General features: G+C 43.3%; 1 protein-coding gene and 1 pseudogene across 3 annotated transcripts in view; both read right to left on the bottom strand.

The window, feature by feature from the left end:
• The window catches only part of LOC101398910 (class I histocompatibility antigen, Gogo-B*0103 alpha chain-like), a 334,177-nt gene that overhangs the window by 231,758 nt on the left and 81,309 nt on the right, over positions 1-21,110 (bottom strand). Inside the window, exon 8 of one of the 2 annotated variants that reach the window (XM_087438243.1) lies at positions 662-1,091. The exons of the other annotated variant lie outside the window; for it this stretch is intronic. Within the exon in view, the coding sequence (XP_087294369.1) occupies positions 1,087-1,091 (5 nt within the window). The 3' untranslated portion in view covers positions 662-1,086. Of the gene's footprint in view, positions 1-661; positions 1,092-21,110 lie in introns of those variants that run through there. 2 annotated transcript variants of the gene reach the window in all.
• Positions 1,235-7,977, bottom strand: LOC101393286 (HLA class I histocompatibility antigen, alpha chain G-like; annotated as a pseudogene). The gene is made up of 7 exons (XR_015553908.1): positions 7,875-7,977; positions 4,110-4,529; positions 3,534-3,803; positions 3,001-3,275; positions 2,673-2,822; positions 1,892-2,002; positions 1,235-1,296 (listed from the first exon to the last, which is right to left on the bottom strand). The product of XR_015553908.1 is annotated as an HLA class I histocompatibility antigen, alpha chain G-like (transcript).

Genomic DNA, 21,110 nt, shown 5'->3' with positions numbered 1-21,110 from the left:
GACGTTAGCTCAGGGCTAATCTTCCTCAAAAAAAAAAATATACGTACATATACATATATATATATATATATGTATATATACGGGGAAAGAGGGAAAGAATAATCCAGAAAATAGCCCTAGAAGGAGGACAGAGCTGGACAAGTCTGAAAATTCATCTCTGGACACCACAGACGCCTGTGTGCAAGGGCTGCCTGGGCCTTATGGGGACAATGACAGGCCAAAGGACTCCTGCTGCTGTCAGAGACGGGGACACTCAGAGGAGAATGAGACCAGAACTCTAAACGTGAACGAGAACAGACATAATAAAAAGAAAACCCCAAAGAAACAAAACATAAACACACAAAATGTAGGGGCTGAGGGCCAGACCCTGGCCTGAGCCTAGGCTGACCCAGTTACATGAAGCCCTCGCTGCCCATGGTCTTGAAGACAGGACACTGCGCAGGTGACATCCTCATCCCTCTGATCATATGTCCTGGTGGGACAAGGTTCTACTGAAGGGCGTAGAACAAAGGAGCAGCAAAGATGACCCAGCCAAGGAATGACAACATCAAAGCCCACGATGCACTGAGCACTGAGTGGGCACAGGCCCCACTCACCTTTGGCTCCTCACAGCCCTCTCCTGTCCCTAACTGCAAAAGATTCAGCACAACAAACACACTAATTCTGGAAGGTTCTTGATGCTTCTATTTATTTCATCTCTCAAACTTTAGGAATCTTCTCCTTTAATTAACACATCAATCCCTTAGAAAAAAATTGGAAAAAACAAATTCATATCCAGATTCATATTTTCAGTAAGGAAGCAAGTCATTACTGCTCAGTGCAACATGAAGTTAAGACAGGGATGGAGATGGCCCAGCCCCGCCTCTGCTGGAACAGGAAGGTCAATCAAGGAAAGAACACAGGTCAGTAGGGGGGGAGGGTGATGATGGGGAGGGGGAGGGCCAGTCTCCCCACCTCCTCACATTATGCTAATAGGAACGCAGACACCAGATACCAGTTGCAGAAAGAGAATTCAAGAGATTTGAAGTCACAAAGTGGGAACGTGAACAAATCTTGCATCACTCAGTCCCCCAGAAGGCGGCTGTCTCACACTGGGAAAGAAAATAATCACGAACAAATTCAGGTCAGTCACATAGTGTTGACATTCTCAACAGCCCACCAGCTATTCAAAATGTCCCAATGAGAGAATCTCTATAACCTAGTCATGGCCCTTCTCCCCAACACCTCCCTCACTTCAGGCCTCCAGGGCCTCACCTGTCCAGAGAGACACATCAGAACCCTGGACACTGTCACTGCCTGGGGTAGAACAAAACAGGATGCGGTCAGAGCCCAGAGGAGATGAGACTTAAGGAAGAACTATGGGGTGAGTGAGCTCCCCCATGGGATCCGTCTACACTATCTCAAGGGTCTCAGGGATCAACTCCCCACTCAAACTTACCTGCAGCCTGAGCGTAGCTCCCTCTTTTTTCCCCTGTGGGAAGAAAACAGGGAGAAGCCTGGGTCATGAGATCCTAGAGGAAACCCCTAGTTCTGGACCACAAGGAAGTTTCCAGAAATGTGACTGAAGCTCCAGAGCAGGATGAGGAAACAAAGAAAAGAGACGTATAGGAACTGAACCAACTGCCCTCCTGGAGCTCTGTCCTCAGCAGGGACCTTCCCCTGTGGCTTTCGACTGCTGGGAATCAGGTCCCCAGCACCAGAATTATCAAGGTGAAACAATCTGTCTTTCATTTTCATAAGTGCTTTACAGAAGACTGTTAGCATTCAGCTCCAGAGAGGCAAACACGTGTGTGGATGGTGCTTCCCATTAACGAGGCAGGGCAAGTTCTACCTGGGATTGAAACCCCTCAGTGGGACATGAAAATTCAAACCCCTCCACTCCCTTCCCTACCTGAGCACTTCTTCCTCCACATCACAGCTCCAGCCACCACAGCTCCAGCTGCAAAGAGAACCAGGCCAACAATGATGCCCATGATGGGGATAGTAGGCTGAGGAGGTAGTTCTGCGAAAAGGAAGGAAGGTGAGGGGCTCTGACATCAAGCTTGAGTCCTGACCTTGCTGAAGGTGTCCAAAAAGGCTTCTGTTTTCCCTGAGAAGAAGCTCCACCCCTTATCCCCCTCCTTACCTTATCTCAGGGTGATTGGCTTAGGCAGCTCCTCATGCTGCACATCGCATGTGTATCTCTGCTTCTCTCCAGAAGGCACCACCACAGCCGCCCACTTCTGGAAGGTCCTGTCGCCTGCAGGCCTGGTCTCCACAAGCTCCGTGTCCTGAGTCAGGTCCTCCCCATCACGTTGCCAGGACAGGGTGATCTCTGCAGGGTAGAAGCCCAGGGCCCGGCACCTCAGGGTGACTCTTGGTCAGAGATGGGGTGGTGGGTCATGTGTCTTCCTGGGGGTTCTGAGGAGGAAGAATCAGAAAATTCATTTTCAGTTATCTCCATGAGCCACTAAAGCAGCACTCATGGACAGCACAGTTGGTTTTTTAAGGAGCACACAACCCAGAGACCAGCCTGCATTTGGGGATCTGGGATAATCTCTTATTTCTTGGAAAGTTCTAGAATTAGGGTGAGAGCCCAGGGTAGGAGGCTCCAGGTCTCTAAAGAGAAGAACACAGACTTTTGGTCCTGACCTGGGTGGAGGCTGAATGACTCAGAAAAGCTGGAGTCGTACCTGCAAAGACGTTCTCAGGCCAAGGAACAAGGCCTAGAGAGAGGAAGTCGTGGTTCACAAGATGGTTGACAGGGTCAAAGGGAAACAATGATGGGCGATCAGGGATGGCCTCCCCTTCTATTCCTGAAGAACCTGGATTCCTTAACTGTCCTTTAGAGAAGGGTTGGCCATCTGGGCAAGTCATTAGCACAGAATATGAAGAAACCTGGGTGGACTCCTCCCTCTCCTGAGGGGCGGTATTCTGACACTGATCCCATTTCCCCCCCAACTCTGTGGGATGCCAGTCCCAGCTCTAATGGAGATTCAGAGGCCCCAGGACCCCTTCTACCCGCGAGCCCCAGCCTCTCCTTCCCGTTCTCCAGGTATCTGAGGAGCCACTTCACACACCTGCCCTCCAGGTAGTTCTTTACTGCTCCGCCAAACCTGCCGCCTCCCACTTGCGCCGGGTGATCTGCGCCGCCGTGTCCGCCGCGGTCCAGGAGCGCAGGTCCCCGTTCAGGGCGAGGTGATCAGCGCCGTCGTAGGCGGAGTCACTGCACCCGCGGAGGAGGAGCCCGTCCGGCCCCACGTCGCAGCCAGACATCCACTGGAGGGTGTGAGACCCTGACCCCGCCCCCGAGGTCAGCACCCCCCACTGGGCCCTGTCCCGCGGTCAAACCCGCTTCTGCTCCAACCGACCCCCAGTGATTAACCTAAACTGAAAATGAAACCGCGGAAAAGTCCCCGCCGGCTCTTCCCGGGTCGGGGGGCCGCGCGGGTCCCGCAGCCTCGGGGTGAATCTCGGACCCGGAGACTCGGGGAGACCCCGGCCCGTCCGTGGGGGTGGGGGTCGTGACCTGGACCCGGGCCCGCGTCGCTCACCTGCCTCGCTGTGGTTGTAGTAGCCGCGCAGGGTGTTCAGCCTCCTTCGGAAATTCCGTGCGGCTTCCTTGAAGATCCGCGTCTGCTCCTCCCAACACTCCGGCCCCTCCTGCTCCATCCACGGCGCCCGCGGCTCCGCCCTCGGACTCGCGGCGTCGCTGTCGAACCGCACGAACTGCGTGTCGTCCACGTAGCCGACGGCGATGAAGCGGGGCTCCCCGCGGCCGGGCCGGGACACGGCGGTGTGGAAATAGCTCAGGGAGTGGGGGCCTGGGGGCGGGGAGGGGCTGAGACCCGGCCCGACCCTCCTCCCGGCGCGGGTCCCCAGGTCTGAGGGTGATGGGGGCTAGGGGCGACGAGTCTACAGACGGGAAAAGGGCGGCGGACGGACAAGGGCGGGGACTTGGGGTGGGAAGAGGGGGAGCGAGAGAAGGGAGGGGTCAGGGCGGGGCCGAGGTGGAGGGTCTGGGCAGGTGTCCGCGGAGACGCGCCTTCCCCAAGGGTCCTGCGTCCCCGCCGCGCGGTCCCCTCGCGCCGCCCCCCGCAGAGGCCGTTTCCTCCCGACCCCGCGCTCACCCGCCCAGGTCTCGGTCAGGACCAGAGCCCCCGAGAGCAGCAGGAGCAAGGCTAGAGGCGCGATGACCCGTGTCGTCTGGATCAGGGAGAATCTGAGTCCTGGCGGTTCCGTGGAGACTTTAAAACCGGGAACCGCGGAGACGCTGATTGGCTGCTCTAGAAACCGGACACGCAATGGGAGTGAGAACCGGGGCCGCGTCGTGAGTCTCCAGGCGGGAGGACCTGACACAGACTGTGAGAGGGAGAAGTGAAACTCAGGGAGATGGAGACTCCCCAACACTGAGCTTCCCCGCCCCAGACACCGCCCTCGGGCTGAGACCCTGAGAGCCACGTCCGGGGACCTGGGACTCTGCCCTGACCCCTCTCCTCCTGCACCCAGAGCTCTTTGTCTCGCTGTTTCCCTGAGTCCTGGTCCAGGGGCTGTTTGAGTCAGTGATTCTCAAACACTTTGGTTTCAGGATATCTATACGGTCTCACAAATTAGTGAGGACCCCAAGAATAATTTTGCTTATGTTGGTTATATCTATTAATATTTACCATACTAAAATTAAAAGTTTTTAAAAGATTTTATTAATTTATTTAGAATAATATTCATAACCCATGGCACGTTAACAGAAATATTTTTATGAAAAATAACTTTCTCGAAATAAACAAGGTAGTGAGAAGAGTAGATCTTTTTATATTTTACATATTTGCTAGTCTCTTGTCTGTCTCATTAGAAGATCACTGGATTTTCATATATGCTTCTGCATTTAATCTGTTATTTTGGTTGAAGTATATGAAAAAATAATATGGGCTTACATAAATATATAATAGTATTTTTAATAACCTTTTAAGATAATTGGGGATATTCAACTTTGGTACTAAAATAAAACTACACAAGTGGTAGTTGCTCAATGGTTATTTGCAAAATGGGACCTGAGAAAATATCATTGAATATTTCCTATTCTATTATATTAAAATCCATAGACCTATTTTGCATGTTAATTGGCTTTTGTACTAATGTATGATTTATTAAATTACTGTAGTGTTTCACTAAGTTATATAGATCTTCTCGTGTTGATGCATTTAACTACAAATTGTCAATCACATTTGTTAATATTACCAGAGATCCCAACAGAAAAGTTTGTCAGTACTAGGATGCTATCAAGCTTACATGGTAGGACACAAGTTTTCCAAAATTCGAGTTTTCTCTTGAGATCTGCCATTTTAGCAAGGCAATGAGTACTGTCAGTCGTCAACTGTCAGTTGATTTTCTTGAAGGGAGAAGTTCATGTTCATTTTGAGTAAGTATGTGCCAATTAACCAAGTCTGAATAATACTGGTTTCTGTCATTCATTGTTTCAAGTAAAAATGGTAGTCCATAAAAAAAGAGGCTAGCTAGGTTCACATAAATTGTTTTCCTTAGGATATAGTAGTTGGGAATGTAGCAGAAGTCCTTTATATGTGCTTCCCACATCATTATATATTTTTAAATGTAGTTTTAAGGATAGTGATGTGTTAAAGATAATAATGTGTTTTTTGTTGGTGAGAAAGATTAGCCCTGCGTTAACATGTTGCCAATCCTCCTCTTTTTGTTGTGGAGGACTGGCCCTAGGCTAACATCCATGCCCATCTTCTTCTACGTTATATGTGGGACGCCTGCCACAGCATGGCTTGATAAGCGGTGCGTAGCCTGGGATCTGAACCTGCGAACCACGGGCCACCAAAGCGGAGTGTGTGAACTTAACCACTACATCACCAGGCCGGCCCCTATAAAGATAATTTTTAGTGCTTCAACCAGGATGTTTCAAGTGAAAGTGTTTTTTTTTTTCCCTGCAACTAAGTGGTGGTGAGGATAATTACTATTAAAGTTTGATACTGTAGCCTCCATTCTCACTAAATTTTCCCTCAGTACAAATGTCAACATAGTGAAAAGGCAAATGATGTCTAGTAATATTATCAAAATAGCTCTGACCTCATTGACCCTGTGAAAGGATCTCAGTGACTTCAAGGGTTCCACAGACCACACATTGAGAACCGCTATTCTGAATAAACCAGGGAGAGTCTCCCTACTGGTCCCCATCTTTGCCTCCTCTTCATTTCCCAGAATCTCTCTTCCTAAGCTGGAATCCCTGCCTCCCAAAACTTAGCTTAGAGTATTGCTCCTGGTCTCCTCTAGAAGAGAACTCACTCCCCGGAAATTTGACGCCAGAGAGTGTCCTCACTCAGTGTGAGTCTGGGAAGGAAGGCAGAGGGACAGGAGTTTCCCTTTGGAACTGGGAACAGTGTGTGCCTAAATGCACTAGACCCTTTTGGTTTTGTTATACACCAGCTGAATATGTATTTATATCTCATAACCTATTTTGGTTTTGTTATACATCATCTGAATATATATTCATATCTCAACAGAAATCTGAAGTATCTCTAAGACAAATAATATTGGACCTTTCAATTTACATGGATCTAATGCATCTGACTTGAGGCACACAGAGTATGAAGAGCAGTACCATCCAACAGAATGTTCTTTGATGAAGGAATTGTTCTATATCTACACTGTCCAATATGGAAGCCAGTAGCTACATAGGGCTATTGAGCACTTGAAATGTGGCTACTGTGCCGAGCAGTTGAATTTTTAATTTTATTTACTTTACATTTAAATAACCATATGTGGCTAGTAGCTACCACACTGGACGGTACATATCTAGAATTTTCTTACTTTTCAGCCTCCTCCGCCCAAAATGATACTGTGTGACTTAAGTTTCATCTGTATTAAAATTATCTTCATATAGGTGTCATGGATTTGTCCATGTGGGTCATAGACATATCCTTAAAATACAGCATGTCCAAGAAGTTTAATTAACGTGTATCTTAACAACTAGACTGTACATACGTTAACCGAAATGAGATTTATCAGTTTAAGGTCACAAGTGTTCAAAAATGCCCATCACTGGAGCTAACCCTTGTGTATATTACATTGGAACTCTTGGTGTTGTTTTCATTAACCTGGTAAACATAAGCAGGGACAAAAGTCTTCACTTAGCCGAAGGGAAAGCATTTATTGAACACTACATATATCAAATACCTTATAGGCCCTCTACATACTTGTAAAATTATAGAGAAGAAGATGTAAACTTTAGAATTCCACCTCCTTAGAACTCTTTACCTATTGCTTCTTCCCATACTTACTCCCAATGTTCAAACAGTTCTCTCTCTGTTTCCCTTCACCCTCAGACCCCTCTCCTAGATGAAAATATTCATGAAAGTTTTACAATTGTGGAATGAAGAATTAATAAGCATGACCCAAAGATAAAAAATCATAAGGAACAAATAAAACTTGTCTATGTCAACCACACACTCAGAAAGATACAAACACATGCCCATAATCAAAACTCAAAGACACATAAAAATCTATCAGCTTGGCAAAGGTGAGAATAAATGATGAGAGTATTGGTGTTTTGTATTCTTTTATGAGATGGTCAGTCAAGTGCAGCCACAAGAGGAGAGAGAGGAAAGGCTCAGGAAATAAGGAAGTTTGTTATACTCACAAGTCCTAGAGACAGGAGGCACACCACTCCACACGGGGCACATGGGGGAGCACTCAGGGCGTCAGGAGGCAGAAGACAGGAGGGGCAGGGGCAACGCTTAGACCACGGCCCTTATTGGGTCCTCTTAGGAAAGCCAAGGCAGGGCAGGGTAAATAGATTAGGATTGGCTAATAATAATTGATTGTAAATAATTTCAGCAGGCTTTGGGCTGTCGGGGTGGTCTTTAGTTGTCTGGTACCTGGCCCTGGGATGATTAAGGCAGAGAAATATTGCCCCTTGGGGTACATGGCCAGATACGGGAGGTAGGGCTCTGGATTCGTTAGTTTGCATATCAAAGGCATGCTCCTGGCTGGGGTTTAGCCCTGGGAAGGGCAGTTTCTCCTCAGCTAGAAGGTTTTTAAAGATGTCGAAACATAGTTATTATATAAAATATATATTCAAAAAAATATATAATTGGCCACAGGGTGGGGAAAATATACTGTCATAAGAGTTGATGGAATTGAAAACCGGTACTAAATTTCTAAACGACATTTTTACAAATGTCTCGACAGTTTAAATAGGTTTGCATTTTGACAAAACTATTTGTCTTGTAGGAATTTGTCCCCAGATAATCACATATGTTCTCAAAAATATGGTCATTGAATAGTGATTTATACAAGCAAAAGAATAGAAGCAATCTAAATGTTATAATCAATATAATGGGGTTGCTATGATTGGTGGAACACTTAATACATGTCAGGCAATTCTGTGTGTTTTACATAAAGAGTCGTATGTAATTCTCAAATCCACAAGTTAGCTAATATTTGATCCCTTTGTATAGACTCCAATGGAAGACTCAGAAGGGTTTAGAGGTGGTGGAGCTGGGGTTGAACCCAGGAGATTTTCTTTCAGAGCCTGTTGACTTGTCTTTCATTGGTTTCCTGTCCATCAGGTAGGCAGGTCTGACTGTGCACCCCATGCAAGTGAATTGTTTCAATGTTCCAGAATGTTCTATGACAGGAGGATACCAGGGTCAGAGTTCAGAAGGACATCAAGGGACGGTGTGACTTAACTGCCCAAACCACACTAAAGTCTATTCATCCAGTGTGTATTTCAAGGCCTCCAGTGAATCAGGAGATCTGCTACACCCAGAAGGTGCAATGAAGAGTGAAAGTACATTCATGCCTCTTTGGAGCTTGCACTGTTATAAAGGAGATTAACATTTAGCAAAAGTTACAAAGATAAATGTAAAATCTCTATTGAGCTAGGTGCTGTGAGGAAAAAATTCATGATATCATGAAAGCAGATAACCAGGATATCTAACAGGTCGCCTACCACTATTATTAGTAATATGTAAAAGATGTAAGAAAAGATATGGCACTTATGAAAAAAAAACAACATTACATACAATCAGAGAATAAGAAAGACCCTTGGAAATTAAAAATATGATTATAGAAATGAATAGTCCATAGATGAATTGGAATATTAAGGTCATACCCCTAGCAAATAGTTAGTACAAATGGAAAAGTGATGGCAAACAGTAGAAAAGAATATTAGGCTGTTAATCAAAGAATTCCAACAACCTAATAATACAAATTTCAAAAAGAAGTGAGAGAGTTCCAGTCCAAGATGGTGATATAGGAGGATCCTGAACTTGCCTCCTCCCATGGACACAGTGAATATACAGCCACACATGGAACAATTCCCTCTGAAAAAAATCCGGAAACTAGTTGAGCAACTCATACACATCAGTTAAGTGAGCAAATACCCACATTGATATGGGCATGAAAGGCTGAGACACACTCTTGCCATAAACCCCACCCCCAGAACAGCAACATACAATCAGGAGGAAACACAACTCCCAGCTTCTCCCTGAGGAGTGAAGAGTTTGGACCCAACATCTAGCACCCCGACTTTTAAGACTTCCACCTGAGGGATGGGCCCCCAAATCACCTAGTTCAGAAAGCCAGTGGGGCTTACATCTATGAGACCCACAAGACTATAGGAAACAAGGAAACAGTTTTTAATGAGCTTATGAGAACTTGCTGTGGCTATCTCCACAGGTCTCAGCACACAGAGAGATGACAGAAACATCTCCATTTTTCCCTGAAAAAGGCCTATTTGCATACTTTAAAAGCTGCTGCCTGAGGGTCAGGCTACTAATTTAGCACATATCTAGGAGCTGAGTGCAATCCTCCCCAGAGACCAGGAAGCTGGTAGGCCCTGTCTCCATGTTCTCCCTCTGGCCTGCTCTAGGTCATTGGTGTCTTCCTAAAAGGAGCTGTGCATATATCTGGTGCCCCAGCTTTTATGGCTGCCACCCAGGGGGTACACTCCTTGATCATCTGGCTCTGGTGGCCAGCAGGGCTTGTATTCTGGTCCCACAGGACTGCAGCAAAGAAAGAAAGAGTTCTTAACTGGCTATGCCCCCATGCCTCAGCACACAGGGAGCAGACAGAAATACCCACCTCCCAGTCTTTCCCTGCATACCTTAAAAACTGTGCCTGAGGGTCTAGCTTCCAATCAGCCTATGTCTAGGTGCTGACTGAGATCGTTTCCTCTTGGACAATGACAGGTCTTGGCATATCCTCAACTACTGGGAGCCACTAAGAACAGAGAAGGCAACTTGGACAATCACAAAGGTTTGAGAGACAGCCAAGAGCTTGGGTCAGGCTAAACGACAAGTCTCATCTCCTACACAAGACCACTCCATCAAGACTGGGAGAGGTGACTGATTTATCTAATGTGCAGAAACCAACACAGACAGTCAAGGAAAATGAAGAAACAGAGGAATAGGTTCAAAATAAAAGAACAAGATAAAACTTCAGAAACAGACCTTAGTGAAAAGGAGATACGTGATTTACTGATAAAGAGTTAAAAATAACAGTCATAAAGATGCTCACCACATTCAGGAGAAGAATAGATGAACAAAGTGAGAATTTCAACAAAGAGATGGAAAATATAAGAGAGTAACAAACAGAAATCGCAGAGATGAAGAATACAAAAAAATGAAATGAAAACTTTAATACAAGGGTTCAACGAAAGACTGGATCAAGCAGAAGAAAGGATTAGTAAACTAGAGGACAGGGCACTGGACTTCATCCAATCAGAGAAGCAAAAGAAAAAAGAATGAAAAAGAGTGAAGATAGCTTAAGGGAATGATGGTACACCATCAAGTGAACCAATATTTGCATTATAGTGGTCCCAGAAGGAGAAGAGAGAGAGAAAGGGGCAGAAAGCTTATCCAAATAAATAATGACTGAAAATTTCTCTAACCTGGGGAAGGAAACAGACATTCCAGGAAGCCAGAGAGTTCCAAAAAAGATGAATCCAAAGAAACCCACATTGAGATACATTATAATTAAGTTGTCAAAAATTAAAGACAAGGAGAGACTCTTAAAAGCAGCAAGAGAAAAACAACTTGTTACATACTAGGGACCCCCACCCATAAGTTATGTGCAGATTTTCAGCAGGAAATTTGCAGGCCAGAAGGGAGCGGCATGATATAGTCAAAGTGCTGACAGAAAAAAACTGCCAACCAAGAATACTCTACCTGGCAAAGTTTCCTTCAGAATTGAAGGAGAGAAATAAAGTTTTTCAGACAAACAAAGCTGAAAGAGTTCCTCACCACTGGATTGGCCTTACAAGAAAAGTTAACGGGAATTCTTCAAGCCAAAATGAAAGGATGCTCGTTAGTAACAGGAAAACCTATGAAAGTGTAAATCTCCCTGGTAAAGGCAAATATACAGTTAAATTCAGAATACTATAATGTTGTAATAATGGTGGGTAAATCAGTTATATATCTCGTATGAAGATTAAAAGACAAAAGTAGTAAAAAATAACTATAACTACAACAATTTGTTAATGAATACACAAGGTAAAAAGATGTAAATTGTGACATCAAAAACGTAAAACCTGGGGGAGGAGAGTGAAAACATAGACCTTTAGTATGTACTCAAACTTAAGTTGTTATCAGCTTAAAATAGACTGTTATAAGATGTTTTATATAAGCCTCATAGTAAAATGTCCATACTACCCATAGCAATCTACAGATTCAGTACAATCTCTATAAAAATTCCAATGATATTTTTAATAGAAATAGAAAAAACAATCCTAAAATTTGTATGGAACCATGAAAGATCCCAAATAGCCGAACCAATCTTGAGAAAGAAGAACAAGGCTGGAGGCATTCTACTTTCTGATTTCAAATCATATTACAAAGCTAAAGTAGTCAAAACAGTATGATATTGGCATAAAAACAGACACATACATCAATGGAACAGCATAGAGAGCCTAGAAATAAACCCACACATATATAGTCAATTTACTCCAAAGGAGCCAAGAATATACAATGGGGAAAGGACAGTCTCTTCAGTAAACGATACTGGGAAAACTGGACAGCCACATGCAAAAAAAATGAAACTGGACCCCTATCTTACACCATAAACTCAAAACTGAAAATTGAAAATCAACTCAAAATTCATTAAAGGCTTGAATGTAAGACCTGAAACAATAAAACTTCCAGAAGAAAACATAGGTAGTCAGCTCCCTAACATTAGTCTTGGCAATTATTTTCTGGATTTGACATCAAAAGCAAAGGCAAATAAACCTAAAATAAACAAGGGGGACTACGTAAAACTAAAAAGCTTCTGCACAGTAAAGGAAACTATCAACAAAATGAAAAGGCAATCTATCTATCGAATGGGAGAAAGTATTTGCAAATCATATATCTGATAAGGGTTAATATCAAAAATATATAAAGAACTCATACAACTCAATAGCAAACAAACAAAGAATCTGATTAAAAAATAGACAGAGAAACTAAATAGATGCTTTTCCAAAGAAGACATACAGATGGCTAACAGATACATGAAAGGTGCTCAACACCACTAATCATCAGGGAAATGCAAATCAAAACCACAATGAGATATGTCACCTCATACCTGTTGGAATGACCATCATCAAAAAGACAAGAAATAAGTGCTGGTGAGGATGTGGAGGGAAGAGAATGTTTGTGCACTGTTCCTGGGAATATAAATTGGTGCAGCCACTATGGAAACAATATAGAGGCTCTTCAGACATTTAAAAATAGAACTACCATATGATCCAGCTATTCTACTTCTGGATATATATCCAAGGGAAATGAAAACAGGATATTGACGAGATATTGACAAGCACGGTTACGACTCCACTCCCGCTTTTTGTCACTGTGTGCTTCTCTCTCTAATCTCCACGCTGATCTGCTGTCAGTTCCTCCACACTCCTCACATGTGTGTGCTCTCTCTCTCTCCTATGAGCCTTTGTTTGTGATGCTGATTCCCTAAAAGGTTCCTTTGCCCATTTACCTGGATTCACTCTACTCCTCCTCCAGGTCTCAGGTTAGACATTGCTTCCTCCTAGAAGTGGTTTCCCAGCGCTAATTACATGTTGCATTTACCAGCTGATTCAGCCCCATTGTGAATTCCTTGATGTTTCTCTCAAGGAGGCCCAGCAGAGAACCTGACACATAATAACGGTCTAATAAATGTTTGCTAAAAAAATGTGGGTTTTTCTTTGATAATTCAGAATTGATTTCAACTGACCAATACATTGTCTAGAGTTTAGCTAAACTACTCCATGATATTCCTGCCTCAGCATTCATTTTGTGTGACCAAGGGGCCTGCAGGGACCTTGAACTGACACTAGCCCCTCCCACAATTGCATTTCTTAGATAACAGCCTGCAGAGTCTCAAGGAAATGTGAGTTCCTGATATGACTTCCTGATCAGCCCTGTGAGCAACAGTCTCCCTTGCCTCCCAGGGCTTTCCCTTTGTAGCCCCTTAGGATGGATAAATAAATGACAAGCAATAGGATATATTGGAGAATATGAAGAAGCCATTTGGTGTAAAACTAATGTGGCCTGACCTTGTTTTTCCAAAAGGGCCTGACATGGCTGTTAAGCATGCATTATATATCTGCTTTAAGTATTTACTATGTCCCAAAGACAAGAACAATGCCCTTAAAGATAAAGTACATCTGCATTTCCTTAAGGATAAGCTTCTCTCCCTAGGTTAGGGATTGATTGCTGACCTGCTGTGACCACCCAGCTCGAGACCACAGACATGCTGCCTGCTGTGTTCATCAATTGCTGTGTGAAATCCTATGCCAGCAAAGCAATCTTGTGATTACTGTAAAAGGGACATTCCGATCATATATGATACATGCTCTTTGATGGTATATAACCACTCCGTCAACCTCCACTTCTTTGGAGTGTTCCATTCCTTTGTGAAAGGACTCTCCCAGGCTATATGCTCCTCAGATCTGGCTCATAATAAACTCACCCCAGTTTTGATTTATAGATTGGTTGTGGATGATTTGCATTTAAAAGGCCTTACAAAAACTCTGCTCATTTTGGCTTGATGTGACCAATCTGCACTTAGCCTGGGACCCCAAAGCACTCCACCAGTAGACCCTAATAAAGGCATATGCCCCAGGTCCTGTCCATCAATCTGCTTGCACCCTGACTTTATCTCCCCATGTGGCCCCGTGAGGCGTGTCATGTACTTCCTCCAGGACCTGTGAGTAATAAATGTCTCTATTCCAGTTTCTCTTATGGTCTATTGTCGAACTAGTCCACTGTCCCACACCCTGTGCTCCACTTAACAAATGTTAATTTAACAAAGTCACAACATATATGCACAAGGTTTAAAAAATTCAAATAATAAAAGCTATACACAGTAAAGGTTTTTTTTTTAATCCCATACACAGTTCTTCTAAATTCCTTCCTGGACCCAACCACTGTTACCAGTTTCTACAGCATTATAGAGATTTCCCTTTCTATCAGGTTACTACACACTCTGTACCTTTGTTTTCAGTTAATATATTCTGAGATTATTCCATTTTTTACATACAGATCTGGTTCAGTTTAAGATATTCATAATGACAATTCTGGTGCTATGATTTTTAAAAATTTACAAAGCATAGCAAAAATCAACCTTATTCCATAGTAATAGAATTTTACCTGTGCTCAGGGCCACACAGATTAAAAACTACTTACACTCTCCAGTCTGCCTTGAGATTAGCTATGTCCATGGGACTAAATTCTGGCCAATATGATGAAGCAGAGGTGAAGTTGTGGGTTTTGCTTTTGAAGGGCTTCCCTTCTCCTTCCTTGCTCTCCCTGTCCTGCTCATGGACCATGACATGGTTTTAGGTACCTTGTGCCATGAAAATAAGGGCAACATCCCAGGGACAGCAGAGAAGGAAGGTGATAGAAACCTGGATGCCTGGACAACCTCGTGGTGCAGAGCCACCCTAGAAGCCCTGGACTGCCTGCCTCAATGTCATGTGCAACACATACAAGCTTCTATCCTGTTTAGACCACTGTTATTTGAGTATGTGATGAGCACACCTGAATTAATATCCTAACTAATACATAGAGATAGAATAGGACTTCCCAGGAATGGATGGCCATGGTGGTCTGTTCTGGAACTGAGCAAAGACATATTTATGATGTTCACGACTGTGGGCTCCCTGGGACATTGTTCTAAGTTGGAGGAAGGGAGAGCTTGGCCACACAGGGCAGCACAGAGATTGGAGGCTGTTACCTTCCTCATCTTTCGGGCAACGAGGCTTCCCTGGGGGAGTGTTTGGGCTTCCCAGGTGTTAGATCTGGGAGTCTTTGTTTCTTCACCTCCTGTCTTCTTTGAAGACCAAATCCCCTCTTCATCTTAGCCAGGATCAGAAACACCACTGGTGACCTCCTCCTCGTCACCTGTCTGATGGCAGGGACAGTAGAGGTTAACAGCTAGAGGAGCAAACTCTCAGGTAGACAAGGAATGCAGGGTCATTTGTCATTGGGTTCTGTAGGGAGTCTTGGCTTCCCCAGCCCAGTTTGAACAGCTGACTTTGGGACAAATGACCTCAGTTCCCTCATATCCTGTCTCCTGGTGATCCCAAAAAATATATTGCATCACTTTGCCATATTCTAGTGTTACCAGCAAGTCATTAGGTCCAGCTTGTGCTTTAAGGGTGAGGATTATACATGGGCATGAATAGCAGGAGATGGAGACCCTTGGGGGAATCTTAGAGTCTGCCTGTCACAAGAGTGACTTTGGGAACCACCTGAATGCATGGTCTCCCACAGGCTGTAACTAGGATTGCAGAGACTAGAATAAATAAAGAGCTCAGGTCAAAGGCATTTGAAGCTCACTCCACAGGAATCCAGATCAAAATTATGATCCCAGAAAGATGGCCCAGTCTTCCCAGGAATTTTGGGATTAAAAGAGGCAACTTTGTCAGGTAGAAACTTAAAGGTAAGGAAATGAAAAGGGAGTCAGGAGTGCCAATAGTCAACGTTGTCTCTCATTTCTCTAACAGACCAGAAAATTCTCAAGGCTTTTTGTTTAGTGGTTACATGGTTTAATAATCAGCATAACCTTAAATAGTTTAGGAAATAATATTGATGCACTGGGGACAAGAATCACATGACCCGGACCAACCAATCAGAGTGTACCACGTTGTACCCCATCTCCCTAGCAGCAAGGATTGGTTGAAGCATAATCTTGTCTGGGTACTTTATGTATGGACACTGTGAGAAAGATGTCTCTGTCTCCTGAAGTTGTTAAGGTGGGATAATGTGAGGGAGGTTGGAGCTTATCTTGGCTATCTTCCGCAGGAACACAGAGAGAGAGAGAGAGCAAGAGAGAGGGATATCTGATGACAAGTTTGAGTTCCTGGATCTAATCATGTCTCAAAGCAGCCTCACCCCTGCCCCTCCCAGGTAAATCAACATGTTAAATCTCTTCTCCCGAAACTGTTAACTTGGAGCGAAAAGAATCTTGCCACAATAATATTGTTTTTTAATGAAGGCACAGCAGAATTTAATGTTCTCTCCGTCACTCAGCTACATGGAGTAGAAGTGTAGCCTTGGACACGTTACTCATATTAACCTTTCTAACCCCCAGTGTCCTCATCTCTAAAATGGGCTTTGAGCTATTGTAGAGATTAGGAGATAGAACCAATGTAAAGTGCCAGCACCTGGCACCTGGAAAGTCTTCAAAATATGTCAGCTCTTTCATCACTTCTAAGCTGCACTTATTTATTTATTTATTTATTTTGTAGGGAAGGAATCACCCTGAGCTGACATCTGTTGCCAATCTTCCTCTTTGTTTTATCCTTCTCAGAACCCCCCTAGTGCATGATTGAATATCCTATTGTAAGTCCTAGTTTTTCTACATGGGCCGCCGCCACAGCATGGCCACTGACAGATGGGTGGTGTGGTTCTGTGACCTGGAAGGCGAATCTGGGCTGCTGAAGCGGTGAGAGCGCCGAACTTTAACCACTAGACGATCAGGGACAGCCCTAAGCTGCATTTAATTTTTTAGTAGCTTTTGAAGGAAAGAATAAATCTACATTAAATGTATGCAATGTTTTTGGCTGATTAGCATATTATATATACACTTATCCATTCAATTATATAATTTGTCCCATCAATCTCCAAGTTTTCAGACTTCATATTTTTGAGAAATCTAAAGAGTCTAATACATTTTCAAAATTGTTTTTGGCCACAGGTCAATTTGCACAGCATCACTGAGATACGCCTTTCTCTAAAGCTTTTCTTATATAAAATTGCCAGAACATATTAGCCTTTTTGAAGACATCGGTATTCCCACAGGCATGCTGGGAATTCCATCAGGATCTTAGAGTATAGGAGGCAGATGGGTTCCTTTAGAAATGGTTTAGCACCCCATGGCCCTCAGCCTCACATGCTGCGACACAGGGTTCCTGGGTTTTCTCCTGAATGTGGTCTTCTTTGAGACCAATGGGAAATTTCAGGCTCTAGGATTTCAGAGGAGAGGAGTCAGAGAAACTCCTACCCTGGCATCAGGACCAATTTTAGAATTGAGACTCAGACCAAGGACGACATAGAAGCTAAATTTAAGGCCAAATTCAAAGGATATAAGTAAGGCAAGATTTTAACGTGTTAGTTTTGAGACAGGCCAATTGCACAATGTAATTCTAGAATCTCATCGTTGTCATCATTCCTGAGCTTAAATTGCCAGTTCTCCAACTTAGAATGTCATCCCTCTCCCCTTCATTCCCAGCACCACCTCCTCTAGGGCACCTCTAGACACCATTGTAAAGCATCTCCCTAGATGGCTACTTCTGTGCTCAGTTGCACCTGGAGACCCCTCTGCATTGCACTTGTTTTCACACTGTTCTGTAACCAGCTTCTTCCCCAGAGGACTCTGGGCTCCCTCCCTGTATCTCCAGTGCCCAGCACACATGAGTCTTATTGTGCAGTTTATTTTCATTTTCATCATATATCATTTAAAAATAGTTCCACATGGGCCAGCCCGGTGGGTAGTGGTTAAGATTGCATGCTGCACTTCGGCAGCCTGGGATTCATGGGTTTGGATCCTAGGTGTGTGTAGGTGTGGACCTACACACCACTCATCAAACCATGCTGTGGCGGTGTCCCACATACAAAATAGAGGAGGATTGGCACAGATGTTAGCTCAGGGACAGTCTTACACACACACACACAAAAGGTCTACAAAGCTTATAAGGAAAACTTTAAGTTTTTAGGGACAGGGATAGTTCCCTGCCCCCACTCTCATTACTGGGATTTCTATTCCTTAGGTGCAACCACTTTTGATTTCTCAGAAAATTAAACAGAATTGCCATATAATCCAGTATTTCCACTTCTGAGCATAAACCCTAAAGAACTGAAAACAGGGACCAAACAGATATTTGTACACCTGTGTTCATAGCAGAATTATTCACAATTACCAATGAGCAGAAGGAATCCAAATGTCCATCGACAGATGAATGGATAAACAAAATGTGGTGTATATACAATGGAATATTTTTCAACCTTAAAAAGAAGGAAATTATGACATATGCTACATCATGGATGAAACTTGAAGACATTATGCTAAGTGAAATAGCCCAGACACAAAAGGACAAATATTGCACGATTCCACTTATATGATGTACCTAGAGTAGTCAAATTCATAGAGACAGAAAGTAGAGTGGTGGTTACCAGAGGCTGGTGGGAGGGAGGAATGAGGAGTTATTGTTTAATAGGTAAAGAGTTTCAGTTTGAGAAGATGAGAAGGTTCTGGAGATGGAGGATGGTAATGATTGCTCAGTGTAAATGTACTTAATGTCACAGAACTGTACACTTAAAAATGGGTAAAATGATACATTTTATGTTGTGTATATTTTACCAAAATAAAAAAAAAGTAGCCACTTTTAATACTTTAAACAGTTTCTTCTTGTACTTATCTCTATATTTCTTTTTTAAACTTTGTATTATGGAAATTTTCAAATACACAAATAGAATTGTACAATGAATCCAGACTACCCATCATCACCTTCAGTAATTATCAACATTCAACCCATCATGTTTCATCTGTTTCTCCCACTTTTTCCCCCCTGGAGTATTTATTTTAAATAGACTTTATTTTTAGGATAGTTTTAGATTTACAAAAAAATTGAGAAGATAGTAGAGAGAGTTCCCATATACCCCACATCCAGGTTCCAGTATTATCAACATCTAGCATTAGTATGGTTCATTTGTTACAATTAATAAACGAATATTGATGCATTATAATTAAGTACAGTCCATAAATTATTCAGATTTCCATAGTTTTGCCTACTATCCTTTTCTGTTCCAGGATCCCATCCAGGACACCATATTACATTTAGTTGTAATGTCTCCTTAGGGTCTTCTTGGCTGTGACAATTTCTGACTTTCCTTGTTTCTGATGACCTTGACAGTATTGAGGAGTACAGGTTAGGTATTTTGTGGAATGTGCCTCTATTAGAATTTGGTGGGGTTATTTTTTTCATAGTAAGACTTGGGTTATGGGTTTGGGGATGAAAACCACAGAAGTGAAGTACCACTTTCATTACATCATATCAAGGGTATACACTATCAACATGATTTATCACTATTGATGTTGCCCCTGATCACCTGGCTGAGGTCGTGTCATCAGGTTCCTCCATTATAAAGTTCTTCTCCCATCCCTTTCCATAATGTATATTTGGAAGGAAGTCACTATGCACAGCCCACAATTAGGGAGGGAGGAGTTGTATTCTCTCTCCTTGAGGACGAAGTATGGATATAAATTATTTGAAATTCTTCTGCATAGATTTTTGCTCGTCTACTCAATCAGTCATTTATTTATATCAGTATGGATTCATTCCTGGATTATTTTAAAAGCAAATCAGTTATATATAATTTCAAAATTAAATAGGTTAGTGTACACTTCTCACAGATAAAGGTTATTTTTTTAAACATAACAACCATGCTATTATTATACCTAACAAAATGAACAATAATTCCCTAATTTTACTAAACACTCAGTGATATTCAAGCGTCCCTTGTGATCTTTGGGCTGTCTGGAACAGGATCCAGACAAGGTCCACACTTTGCAATTGATTGTTATGTCTCTTTAGTCTCTTCTCTCCTATAATATGCCAGACCGCCCCCTTTTTTAGCCTTTGATTTCTTGGAGAAACTAGGTCACTTGTCCTGTAGAACATTCTACATTCTGAATTTGGCTAATGGCTTTCTCTTGTTATTATTAAATTGTTCGTCCATCTCTTGTATTTCCTGTTATCGCAAAAGATGCTCTTCTGATACGCATTTGTAATGTTGTCATGCCAATCCCTGCAACTCTTCACTTTACCAAGTTTCCACTCAAGGACCACTAAAGCCACAGTCACTGGACATTCTGAGACCCCTATAGTTGGGTTAAAATGCTATCATTTAATATATTCTGCCTTGATCTTGCTCCTCACGTGGCATGGTGAATATAGAAGAGCTACAGAACTGGCCACACCCCATGCCTGGACCAGCCCTCCCCTAAAACCTTGAGGACACTCATGTCCCTCTTTTATCTAAGGGGCAAGTCCTGGTTCCTCATTACCTTTGCAGGTGATGCTGGACCTCAGTTGCTACCTTGCGTCTGTGAGCTCCACACTGCTGCCATCACTGCTGGACCATGAGGTGGCTTCCTCCAGCAGTAACTATTCCTCTGAATCTGGTCCTCCCAAACCCAAAAAAAGCCCTTTCTCGTTAAAACCAATTATATTATCTGCTAGCAGGTGGAATACCTGCTGTCTTGCAATTATGTTCCTGTTCACAAATGTAAGAGTCTGATGCTGCCCACTTTTCAGTGCTTAGACTGTAATGCTGTTCCTGTCCCTTTGTTACATCAGGATAGGGATTAGTCAATGGTGTAGCCAGAGTCAGAACAATCCTGGAGAAGCCCTTCAATATATAACCCAAATGTCATTCAAAGGGACTCAGGCACACACGTCGTCACAGTGCCACATGTTGCAGATGTAAAATATATCAGGGAATATTCATGAGCAGAGAAGGATCAGAACACACTGATCCCCAAGTTCTCATTGTCCCATGGAGGGGTGCCCTGAGGCTGGCACAGTGGATTGTATTCCCATGGCCAGTGTTCCAGGAATGTGGATACCTGAAAATGCTCTG

Source organism: Ceratotherium simum, chromosome 13, assembly GCF_057802395.1.
Source record: "Ceratotherium simum simum isolate JZ-2026a chromosome 13, ASM5780239v1, whole genome shotgun sequence".
Taxonomy (NCBI): domain Eukaryota; kingdom Metazoa; phylum Chordata; class Mammalia; order Perissodactyla; family Rhinocerotidae; genus Ceratotherium; species Ceratotherium simum.
This window is presented reverse-complemented; position numbering and strand designations above follow the sequence as displayed.